The sequence below is a fragment of the Perca fluviatilis genome, chromosome 16 (assembly GCF_010015445.1).
Source record: "Perca fluviatilis chromosome 16, GENO_Pfluv_1.0, whole genome shotgun sequence".
NCBI classification, from domain to species: Eukaryota; Metazoa; Chordata; class Actinopteri; order Perciformes; family Percidae; genus Perca; species Perca fluviatilis.
In genome coordinates, this window is record NC_053127.1 from 31,464,185 (window position 1) to 31,476,728 (window position 12,544).

The 12,544-nt window shown below is 42.5% G+C and overlaps 1 protein-coding gene across 3 annotated transcripts in view; it reads right to left on the reverse strand.

Annotated features, from left to right (window-relative positions):
- Positions 1–12,250, reverse strand: part of hlcs (holocarboxylase synthetase (biotin-(proprionyl-CoA-carboxylase (ATP-hydrolysing)) ligase)) — a 45,995-nt gene extending 33,745 nt beyond the window's left edge. Inside the window, exons 1-5 of one of the 3 annotated variants that reach the window (XM_039777858.1) lie at positions 11,840–12,249; positions 8,775–8,915; positions 6,566–6,728; positions 4,334–5,367; positions 2,679–2,858 (exon numbers count right to left, since the gene is read on the reverse strand). In XM_039777858.1, the coding sequence (XP_039633792.1) occupies positions 2,679–2,858; positions 4,334–5,367; positions 6,566–6,728; positions 8,775–8,915; positions 11,840–12,121 (1,800 nt within the window). In that variant the 5' untranslated portion in view covers positions 12,122–12,249. Of the gene's footprint in view, positions 1–2,678; positions 2,859–4,333; positions 5,368–6,565; positions 6,729–8,774; positions 8,916–11,839 lie in introns of all 3 variants that reach the window. The other 2 variants (XM_039777860.1, XM_039777859.1) reach the window with 2 other exon arrangements.
- Between the last annotated feature and the right edge of the window lie 294 nt (positions 12,251–12,544).

Sequence of the window (12,544 nt, forward strand, 5' to 3'; positions counted from 1 at the left end):
TGGATTATTTTTAATCCTTTGGTCTACTAATGGTTAAAATAATCATTACATTTTGAATGTCCGTTATAATTTCTGGTGACATTCACATGTATTTGTTTTGTCCGATCAACAGTCCAAAACTCAGTTATTTCATTTATAATAATATATGTAAGAGTCAAAAGCAGCAAAGATTGCAGAGATTAGATTTATGGGCTCCGAATATGTTGATTTCAAAGTCCTGGTGAGAATATTACTAATATTTGGCAAATGAATGGGAAGGAATGTGTAAAACTCTACTTATTCAGGTAAAGAGTTTCCAACCTGCACGTATGGAAACCTCCACCACTCCTACTTAAGACCACTCAAGACCAAAACATCAATTGACAAAAACAACCCGACAACTTTTGGACTGAATAAAAGCTACTGGAACCAATCCAAGCGTAGTACACCAGGAGCAGAGGGGTCATTCTACAGACATGTTGAGGTACACAGCTACCAGCTCTCCTTCTCAACCTACACAACAATCTGGAAACAATTCGGCAGCCCCCCAATTTCCATAAGCCCGCTTCTTGTTGGGACTTGGAGGGGGGGTGGGGCAAGGTCAAAGGCCGCACACCAATCCAAATATACAACAATGAAGCCAAAAAGTACAACTACTACCAATATTACTACAATAATACTCTTTAGTTCTTTTTAAGGAAGGCCCAGATTCTGTGCCCAGATAGGACACCTCCCATCACTGACACCAGCCACTGGAAGGGGGGCCCTGAAGAACCACTCAGGTCCTTGATTCCAGTATCTCCGCAACCTGGAGCTCCGACTCCCCCTAGTGGCTCTTCTTCAGCTCCAACTCCATGACAAACGCACCATTTCTGACAAACTTCCTCAATCTTATGAAAACGCTGCCATTGCTGTCATTTTCTTACACATCCATACAAATATTTTCCAAAAGAAATATCTGTAAATAAGAACAATTCCTTGTTGAATCCTTCTTGAAAATTTGAAATTCAGATTAGATACACATTATACACTTCAAATTACTTTTTTTCAAATCATTCCAAAAATAGTCTTTTAGCTTTTTATTAATTAGACCGCCTTTTTAGACTGAACTTCAATGTTTTGCAAAAATCGAACCGTATGGTACCCAAACTGAGCGGCGCTCTCTGCGGGCTGATCAAAGACTGATTTATTGCCCTCACGTTTGTGTTGGCCCTCTGTACACAGACCTGCTGTGAGCCGGCTGCATATATGCTCATATATTTGCATACATTTAGGAAGCCAAATTGTTTGCACGTGTAGTATGCAGCATATATGTGCTGTCGCTCATACAATTAACTTTAATAAAAACAATCTGGTGTGTGTGTGTGTGTGTGTGTGTGTGTGTGTGTGTGTGTGTGTGTGTGTGTGTGTGTGTGTGTGTGTGTGTGTGTGTGTGTGTGTGTGTGTGTGTGTGTGTGTTTTCTCAGGCTGTCAACGAATACTTCGAATAGTAAAAAAATAAACAGGCATTCGAATATGAAACTGCATTTTTTTTTTTTATATTGTGGGACCTGCCTCGCACGTTTTTCGGGTGGGCCTGGGTCGCTGCTCCCTAAAACCTGTATGTCGGAGCCCAGCGGGTAGTCCCGAGATTTCCCAGCGAGCGAGTGGGCGTGTTGAGGACGTTTCTATCATGCTGCTGACGATCAGAAGTAAACCAACGAGGGTGAAGAAGAAGACACCAGACACCAAAGAAAATGTCTAACTGGAGAGACAACTAGATTCTGGAAGTTCGGTCGGTAAGGACCGACGCCAAAATTGTCAGACAAATTCAAGGAACGGCAAGAGACCCATTTGTTTCTGACCAGATTACAAACCAGACACATGATCGTGGTGTAATCCGCATCATGTCCTGCCTCCTGCACGCTCCAGAGACAGAGAGAGAGAGAGAGAGAGAGAGAGAGTGGGAGAGAGGTCTACGGTGTTTATGTTAAGTTTTACATTATATAGGACATTATTTTGTTTATTTTGTAATGTGTAGGTATGTAGATCTTTCAAAATACATGTTTATGTTAAACTTAATATAACCTATACACTTAGTTATGTCTCCCATTGTAATTGTTTGCCCTCTTATGGACATAATGCGCACAAATAAACATTTTAATATATTCAAAGCAATGTGGTTTTTTTAGAAGGCATATTTGGGGCACCTAGGGGGCTCACCTGGTGGAGTGCGTGCCCATGTATAGAGGTTTACTCCTCGACACAGTGGCCACAGGTTCGATTCTGACCTGCAGCCTTTTGCATGTCATTCCCCCTCTCTCCCCCCTTTCATGACTTCAGCGGTCCTATAAAATAAAAGGCCTAAAATGCCCAAAATAATAATCTAAAAAAAAAAAAAAAAGGACTATTCGAACATCATTAATGGAGAATGATGATGATGGAATAGATTTTTGTTCTCAGGGAGGGGCAGAATGTCAGTAGAAATGTAAAAATAACACATGAAATATGATCGTTAGACTTAACTGTATGTTTACATTCTTGGGAATAAAAGATAGAAACAGAAAAGTTGTATGAAGGCACCCCTGCTTATGTCTGTGTACTTGCAGGGAACAATGGGCCGTGTTAGTTTGGACATGGTGTGACAAAAAGAATCCAGGAGAGTCACAGACAAATCTATTGCCTGACTGATACCGACAGATGAGCAGTGTGGTCCTTACCTGGGAGGTGGCAAGCAGGTGGACCGGGCTTGGGGCTGGAGTCTGGTTTCGCTCACAGCTGAGGCCCAGCGAGGTGAGGATCTCTGTCAGGACTTCATAACGCAGCGCATTGCTGACCTTCAGTTCATCGAATCCTTCCGATGTCAAATTCTGCGAGTCGGGAGCGATTTCCAGGTGGGCCTGCAGACAGGGAGCATACAGCATGTCTAACAAGCGTTGTCAATACAATAAGTCAGCCCTCACTCCCAGCCTGTGTATGGTCTACCTATTCAAATGTAATCGTTGCAGCTTAAACACTAACCGAATACCTAAAACTAATTCTTCCAAGTTATGGGACTGACCACTGCCTGCACTGCTGCTCTGAGCAGCTCAGAAAGCAACTCCAACACTCACGGAAGTTCACCATCCACAGCAGCAAGACGCACAGGAATGTTCACCAACATTTACCTACCAAAACATATCTATAACAGGTGCACCTGGCTGGGATTACATTGACACAGTGTGAACAGTGAGAGTCTTAATGTGATTTTTAAAAGGTAAGTGATGCAGGACAAAAATCCACAGTCCTCGTTTTGTGCAAAATGCATTCCAACATTTAACTTAAGCTAATATGTGGCTTCAGCAGAGACAAATCAAGTATCTGCTAAAGTTGCTGTCTTTTTAGTACAAACTCCCCTATTTGTGGTACTACCCCTACACTGCAGCTCAGCAAGAAAAGGAGGAATGAGTACAGCAAGTAAGGAAAGTTTGAATGTTCATGTGAGCACCTGACCTGACTATCGTTTTGTGAAACAGGCTGGAAAACGCAGCATTGACGGAGCTTAATGGTGTTTTGTGCCGGCACCTGAGCCGGTAGCCGGATGCTGCTCTCGTCGGGACTGGGGATATCTGCAAGGCGATCCTTGAAAAAAGTTCTGCCGCTCTTATATCACTTTTCAGAAGCATTCATTGGACATGTATGCAGCTCATTCGGGAATATGCTTCTTCTTAATTTGGGTTTTTAACCGCAGTTTGTAACAGTTTAAGGAGCTGTGCGTTGCTGTGGTTGTTGTACACAAACCAACTAGCCAACCGTTTGCAAGGCTGGGGTAGAGATGCATGGCCAGAAGAAAAGCCCCCCCATTTCTGGTCGGAAGGAGAAACGCACCTACGTACTTTTAAACATTATGAAAAATTTGGATATTAACAGGTTTTTGGATATGCACAAAAAAAACAATACGTTTTGGCCCGCCTAGTTTTTGTCGCTTTTTCTGACGTTGTCATTTAAAAAAAAAAAAAAAAGATGGCTGAGGAACTTTTTCGTGACTTCTTTAGGGCTTTATGTCGAACCAACTGTAAGTGAGAAGACTATATGACATGTGCAATAATACAGTCAAAGATATTTGACTTTATCGATTAAATAAAAGCATATCAAAAAAACTTGGCTTTGGCTTCCTGTCAGGCCCTTGATGGGATTCTTATTTTCCAGTGTGGCCTTTAGTGAAGTTGAGTTTGACACCCCTGCATTAGAGTTTACAGGTGCACCTAAAAGATTGGCTGCTGAGCTGTTTGAGTATGAGACAAATAAAACAACTGCACCTTGGAAACATTTCCAACAATAGTCAACCCCGTACACTACTACAAGCATCGCTTTAAATACTGCCATACGTCTTTACCTGACAGAGGACAGCTTCGCCGTCATCCCCTCGGTGGGTTACCCTGACTACAACCATATCCCTCTGATGAGGGCTGTCCCCTTTCAGCTCCCCCCAGAGCTCCACTTCCCCTCCTCCCTGAGTATCCCTGACGTAGACCATCCCGCTCGCCAACACGCTCAGTTCCAGCTCGGTGCTGTCCTCCCTGGTGAAGCTCAGCCTGCTGACCTTCCCACGCTGCCTCTCCCTGAGTTTCAGACAGAGGCCCGCCGGGCACAGGGTGGAGGCTAGCCCCAGGACCCTGCCACCCTGGCTCAGGTAGGTAAGGAAACGGGTCTGAAGTTGGGGGGTGAGGGTTTCCTTCTCTGCCAGTACCAGGAGCCTGGTGTTGTCCAGCCAAGGGTCGCTCAGAGCCTGCTGGGGTTGGAGCGGATATATTATGTTGTTTTCCATGTTTATACACTCCGATAAAAGCTGGCGAAGTGCCTCAAAACGCTCCTGGCAACCACCCGTGTACAGCAGAATATTTGGCGGTTTGCTTTTACAGTCAAATCCACCACTTTGCCCAGAAAACCCTTTGGCATCATGCTCAACATCATCCAGAGTCTCATCTCCACTATCTAGCCCGACTGAGTTGTCATCGGGAAGGTCTGGAATGTTCTCAGCGGAGGCATATTTGACAGAGAGGATGGTGCTGTTCTCCAGCTCCAAGCATTCGTGGCAGCTGGACAGATGGAGGTGGTGTTTGTGGCCCTCCATGTGGTGATGACTTCCCAGGGAATGGTCCTCCGAGTCACAAGCAGCTCCCGGATCCTTGGTGCCACGGAGCGGCTCGGACCCTCGCCGCTCCTCTAACCTCCTCTTTAGCTCCGGGGTGAGGAGGAGGCTGCCCTTACGGCACTGGAGGCGCTGGTGATTGGGTGACAGCCGACAACGCAAAGGCTCAGCAACACCCTCTCCAGGCTGGGGGCCACAGAGCCAATGTGATGACGTCTCAGTCTTTGGACACTGCTTCTCCAACAGCTCACTGAGAGTGGATTCTTGGAGGAGGACAGCTATGGGAATGTCACAAACATTCACAAAAATGTGAGTGCGGTCCGGCGACATTTTGTAAACATCACAAGTACAAACAAGTATTTCTGTTAACAACGCCTTAACAAACTAAACATAATAGTACATTACATATGAAAATAGTTCAAACTATATAAATTGATTTTTTATGGGGCCAAATGGGAACACAAAAGCCGACTTACAAAGTTGATATTTGAACGTTATTAAAAGGTCCCATGACATGGTGCTCTTTGGATGCTTTCATATAGACCTGTAATACTGTATCTGAAGTCTCTTTTATATAGACCTTAGTGGTCCCCTAATACTGTATCTGAAGACTCTTTTATATAGACCTTAGTGGTCCCCTAATACTGTATCTGAAGTCTCTTTTATATAGACCTTAGTGGTCCTCTAATACTGTATCTGAAGTCTCTTTTATATAGACCTTAGTGGTCCCCTAATACTGTATCTGAAGTCTCTTTTATATAGACCTTAGTGGTCCCCTAATACTGTATCTGAAGTCTCTTTCCCGAAATTCAGCCTTGGTGCAGAATTACAGCCACCAGTCACTGGGGGACCATAGGCAGGCTGGGGGAACTCATATTAATGTTAAAAAACCTCAGAAAGTGAAATATTCATGCCATGGGACCTTTAAACAGTTATTGTGCATATTTACCAGATAGCATTAGCATTCATTTGCAGTCACTATGACTACAAGTTCAATATTCAAGTTCCCATCGACTCTTGAAAAAAAGATCTAGCTCTTTAGCTGCTAAAAGCTTCACTGTGTTCACCAGCTAGTCTCTATCTGTGTCGGTCTGATGTTTGGTGCTCAACAGCTAGTGGACAGGTCTATCACAGCTTTTTTACTGAAAACAGCTGCATGTTGGGAACAAGGTTAATGAGGAGTTTGTTGTGATAATGCTATATGTGCATTGTCACTACAAGTAACCTATTGCAAAATGTAGATGGAATAAAGACTAAAATAAGAAATACAGTTTGTTACGGCTCACATTTGCTGGTGAACTGATAGTTTTACTTCATTAACTTCACAAAATAGAACGTAATGCATAACTAATTCAATGAAATGTGCATTCCAAAGAGATAAATGAACACATAATTTAAGGTGTTCTGAGGCGGTGATGTGAAAATACAATAAAATATAATAAAGGAAAATACGAAGGTTAATCGAAGGCAACGTACGGATTATCTTTGAAGGCAGAAGTCCATTGTCCAGCTGAAGGCGATCCTCGATAAAAGCCACCCCCAGTCGACTGAAGTTGTCTATGCTGGCCTGAGCTACAGCCCGGAATGGCTGGCCAGGGCTACAGGCCAGAGGAAGACAGTAGTCAGACCACTTCAGCACCTGCACACAACACACATTTCTGGTTAGCTGACACCCAGTACCGATCCACAGAGTTCATTATGTCCGTCTGCTACACAAACAGAGAGAGAGAGTGAGAGTGAGAGAGAGAGAGAGATGTACAGAGCAACTAGGTGGTTATAAGTGTGAGGGAAATGATCATGCTGTAATGAAATCACCTTTGGCCAGACGCATGTAATTAGGTTAACGTCTCTTGTATTTGATCATGCTGAATCATTTGTCAATGTAACCTTTGACTCAGTGAATCTTGACCTGACTGCATTTGCTAACAGGGCATTCCCACCTAGATGTAATCAGAAGATTCTCACCTCTGACTGGTTAGCAAGAAACAACCCTCCCTGACCAGAGGGGGGAGGACCAAGCCAAGGTATTAAAGAGAAAGAAAAGCGTCCCATCGGTGTGCATAATGCAAACTAACCTTTGTCTTGTGTACCATGCTCGGAGCAACAAAAGTTTGGCAATACTGTAAGAGATTTTTGTCTCGCGACACATGTTAGAGGACAAAATACTGATGTAGAAATACTGATGTCTAACACTGAAATATATTTCTTGTCCTGCCTATGCACCACCTGTCTATAATTGAATATCACATTGCACTTTTCTGCTTTTTTTTGCACTTCTGGTTGAAGGCAAACTTCATTTCGCTATCTTTGTACTTATAATATTCCAAATATTATAATCGCAAAGGGACTCGCATGACGTAAAAACAGATGTATACACAGATTTAAAGAGCAGGTAGCTGCTGTCAGGCTGATCAGCCCGGACTGTTAGGCCCGTGTTAAAAATGCAAAGTGAAATGGGTAAATCAAAGCGAAAAACAACACAGGGCAGAAATACAACATTTCAGCACATAGATGTGCATGGCTGAACTGTGTGTAGGAAAGAATGGACATTTTTAGAAAATGAATAAATGGCATTATTTAATCATGCTCTGTAGGAAAGCAGACAGGAGATGCATATGAACGGAGATAATAATGAAAATAAAGACCGGTGCACTTTATTCTCCGGTGAAATCACCTCCAGTTACTCAGAGCCACATGCTGATCAACACAAGTCCATTCAGAGCTCTGAGGAAAAATGCCAGATGCAAAACAAAAACTCTAAAAGTGCACGGTCCTGTAGCCTTTATTATGGAAGTACAATTGACTACCTCTTTGTGTGTCAAGTTTTGGTTTTAAGTAATACAACTAAAAATATATGCTACTGGCACAAACATCAAACAGAAAGAATACTTCAACAAAACAGTTACAGAATACATGTTGTACTCTGTTGTGAATGTGCAGTTTGTCCTGGGCTAACGCGAGTTTCCCAGCCTGAGTTATTGGCCCAGTCCGGCCTGCTCTTTTAATTTTGTGTATTTGTCGCTGGCACACAGGTTCTCCCTGGGCATGTGCTCAACATATGCAAACATTGTGACACAACCATGTGGCCAGAAAACACTGTCATAACTCTTGAATGCATCACACAATTGTAACCAAATATGTGGTTCATATGTGAACATCCAACAGTTCTGCTAAACGTGATGGCATTTCACCAATAGGTGGTGCTGCAGTATAAATAAGCATATATATTTAAAAGACTAGGTTGGCAGTGCTGTATCAGCACATCATTTTGAATGTGTGTGCAACTGTGGATTCAGAAATCCTGTAAAAAGGTTGGTAGTGTTAGGTCACCGGGGGGCGCAACAAGCACTCTCATTGTAAACAAATAAAATGTCTTGCTATAAATATCTCAGCATTTATTGGCTGCAAGCTCACAGATGTCAGGATGTTACAGAATGTTTTATTCTGACTGGTACAAGTACATATATTATGTATGTTATATACCATTTACAACAAATAGAGTTTTACGGTGTCTTACTATGACCATATTATGCACTAAAATGTACATTTTTTCTTACATATGCATATATATATATATATATATATATATATATATATATATATAAAAGTAAAATGCCTTAAAGTTTTGCTAGATTAGAATGATTGCTGTGAGAATATTACTTGTTAAGCAATGTGTGGTGCCTACTTTCTTATTCGATGTGTGAGGAGAATGGTAGCCCACTCTGTGTCCTGTAGCTTCTATGATGAATGAAATATTCTCTATTCGTGGACCACAAACCAGAGAGGACCCCAACAGCACAGTCCATTTGCTGAGGTCATCACATGCCTGGGGACAGCACAGACAGCACAGGAAAGAAGAACTTCACACACTACAAGGCTGTTACACACATTGATTAGTAGTTAGTGACAGGAGTCATCAAACGCTTTGGCCAAAGGCACAGAATGACATCAAGTCATATAGAACACTATGTAGAAGTAGGGCTGGGCAATATGGAGAAAAAGAAATATCACAATATTTTAGAACCAAATACTGTGATATTGATATTGCGATATTTTAGGGTTGACAATTGGTGCTCTCACAAAATATTTACTAGGGGTGTCACGATTCTCCAAATCCTCGATTCGATTAAATTTTCGATTCTAAGGTCACAGTTCGATTTGATTCTCGATTTAGACATTTTTTTTTTTTTTAAAAGCACAGGTTGCTATACCGTTATTCTAATAATACTCGAAGATTTAATGCTCAATGCAGCCTGTTATTAATATGTACTACACTACTCAGGCTTATGCATTGTCAATGCTGCTATAAGTGGTCGCACTGAATGCTTGCTCTTGGGGGAATTACTAGAATTGTTGGATCTTTGTAAATTATATAGTGTGGTCTAAAGCTACTCTATCTGTAAAGTGTATTGAGATAACTCTTGTTATGAATTGATACTATAAATAAAATTGAATTGAAAAATTGAAATTGAATAAGCGTGTGGTTGTTGTTACATATTCTGTCCACTAGAGGGACTTCCAACATCAGCCTGGCCTTGAAGGGGATCTACGTCACAGTGCATCGCATTTCCGACGCGCCACTCTCGGTTTACATTATTTTCCACCACGAGCACACAGCGACATACACAAATCAACAGAGAACTCTGTGATGAAACATGATCTAACAAGTGTAGAGAAGCTGCTCTGTTGTAAAGGCTAACAGTGCTCAGTTAGCACAATGCCATCATGTTAGAAAGCAGAGCCTAAACGATTTGTCAAAAAATAAAGTAACAAAAGTGTTAGCCACGATGCTAACGCCATTGATAACTAAGCCAAGCGGTGCTGCCACTACTAACGAACGTTGTCACTCACTGGAAATCCAAAATACTTCCACACCGGCGACTTCAGTGAAAGAGGAGGGGGTTCAAGTTCTGTCGATGGGTCTCCAGCATCTGCCGTGCTATTTTTTGACTAGCCGTAGCTAAGTTAGAGGAGTTTGACTCACAGCACTTCAACCATTGACATATATAAAATGGACCAAAAGATCCCGTTGCTCTGAACGGAGACCAGTGAAGTATATTAGAAGCACTTTTCCAGTGAGCACTGAGCGTTACTGCGCAGCCTCCAACTGAGCTTGAAGACGTAGATGTGACGTGAGCAACCTGTCTGAAAGTCGGAAGTCTTCTGGTAGCTGTGCCAAGAGAAATCTCAATCATTCCTAATCTTGCAGAGATGGGCTCTCCGTCTCTGTAGATGTAAGGAGATAACATGAGATAACATAGGCACAGGCTAATTATTGCTAACTAAAATGCTAGTTAACATTAGTAATTTAACTTAAATAGCTCATGTAAGTCCAAACTGCCTGCGAGCTTCTCCTGTACTATACGGTAATTCCTCTACTATGCGACAGTAAGTCTCGTGGTTATGACACAATAGTTAGCCTATTTTTAAAAAAACGTCTGCTACGGAGCCATAACGTGAGATACAAGGTAATGGAGCCTTTTATACATTGTCATGTTTCTTTAGAAATAAACAACGGACAAATAGAGTCTTTAAACGCTTCAGATGTAAAGTGATTCGCTGTCAAAGTGGCACCAAAATGTATGGGAGTCAGTGGAATGCTAACTGGAGGTGATGGCTTGTTAGCATCAAAATGGCGCCATAGGAGGTACGCGTTCCGAGGAGAAGCTTACCCCCTTGACTTCCACAAGTGTGTGTTTTTTTCCGCTTGGCAAGCCGACCGGACGTGACATGGGGGGCGTGGCAGCATCGAAGATTCCATTTTTTTTAATTCGAAGTTCGAGATTGTGACTTCATTTCAAATTAAAATCGAAATCGTGACACCCTTAATATTTACACAATGAGATTTGCGATAAATAATCATCAGTAATGTGGCTATGATGACTAAGTGGGTAAAGGCTTACCTTTACCCACCTTGACACCACTTTACCGTAATGCAGCCTTTAAAACCAGGAAAGGACAACACTTACTGTATGTCATATCACGATATTAAAATATCCAAAATCTAATACGATATCTAGTCTCATATCACGATATCGATTTATATTGATATATTGCCCAGCCCTATGTAAAAGCAAGGTGAGAGTAGAGAGTGACACAATGACATCCGGGCCGCAGTCTACCACTCTGATAGAAGAAGACAACATGATCTAATGGTGCCAGGAGGACTTACAAGTTTTTAATTTTAAGTTATGAAACACTGGCAATTGACATCCCTAGAATGATATCAATTAGTTACACCTGTACGGCAGTGCTCTGGATCACAGGCTCAACCGATTAACAGGTCTTCAGGTGTCATATCAAGTTACGTCTTCAAGTATTGAAGGAAGTCAAGTCTCACAAATCTCAAAAATGAGGACTCCTGTCCTGACTCAAGTGTACCTGTGACATAAATCTGTGCTTCAGGGCTAGGTATGGAAACCCTTTCAGTACCAAACAAACATTGCTGATTTGTTTTACTTTTTATTTTTTTTGTAATTTTCTTAATCACAACCAACAAGTTGAGTTGAGTACTTTCAAGTATATTTTAATGTTTATACTTTTGTACTTTGACTTAGGTAAAGTTTTGAACGTAGGCTATTGTTGCTAAGTAAAAGATCTGAGTGCTTCTTGCAGCACTGTCTGGATCTGAGAGTAGTTCCGGAGGTAAATGAGAAATGTAAACAAGGCTGTGCCAGGCCCAGGCAGTGCAGTCACCACACACTGTATACATGCGATACATGTCATTTAAACGCTAGCTCAAGTTCCAACCTGAGGCTCCGTGACATAGACAGCTTTGTCTCCCAGCTGAAGGAAGACGCTGTCCTCGAGTGGGACCGGGCTGGGCTGCCTGGGTGCGGCGGCGGCTGTGTGGCGTTCAGTCGGCGATGCTGCGCTTGGTGCTGAGGCCGGGCTGGAGCACACTCTGAAGCTGAAGCCGAAGGTGCTGCTGTTCAGTCTGGACAGGCTGTTGCGGATCAGCACCGAGTAGCACTTGTGAAAGCGCACCCACAGATAGACGTAGCACAATGTTATTAACATCTTAACCGGCATACACGAAGAGTGCCATCGTGGCCGTATTTTAATGCCATGTAAATTGACGTTCACAGCGGTCACAACATTACCGCCGAACTGTCAAGCTAATTGCTACGACATTTCGCCTATGTATTTAAAAAGCGGGTAGTAACAAGCGTTAAGGCGCATTACCGCCACCTATATGCTGGAGTGTGGACCAGCGGTTCACAGTCATGCCACGCCCAGTAGCCCGTTGCTTTCTTCGCCTTCAAAATAAAAGCCCGTTTTCTATAGTTCTGGTGGAATAATTGACTGTAAATATTAATAGTAACAGTCTATGGGTGGAATACATAAAAATGTAACCCTTGTCCTGGGCTCGGACAAGATGGCGGACGTCAACAACCATTGACATATCAACAACAACAACAACAACGGTTTCTTCTTCTTCTTTTTGGAGGCTTA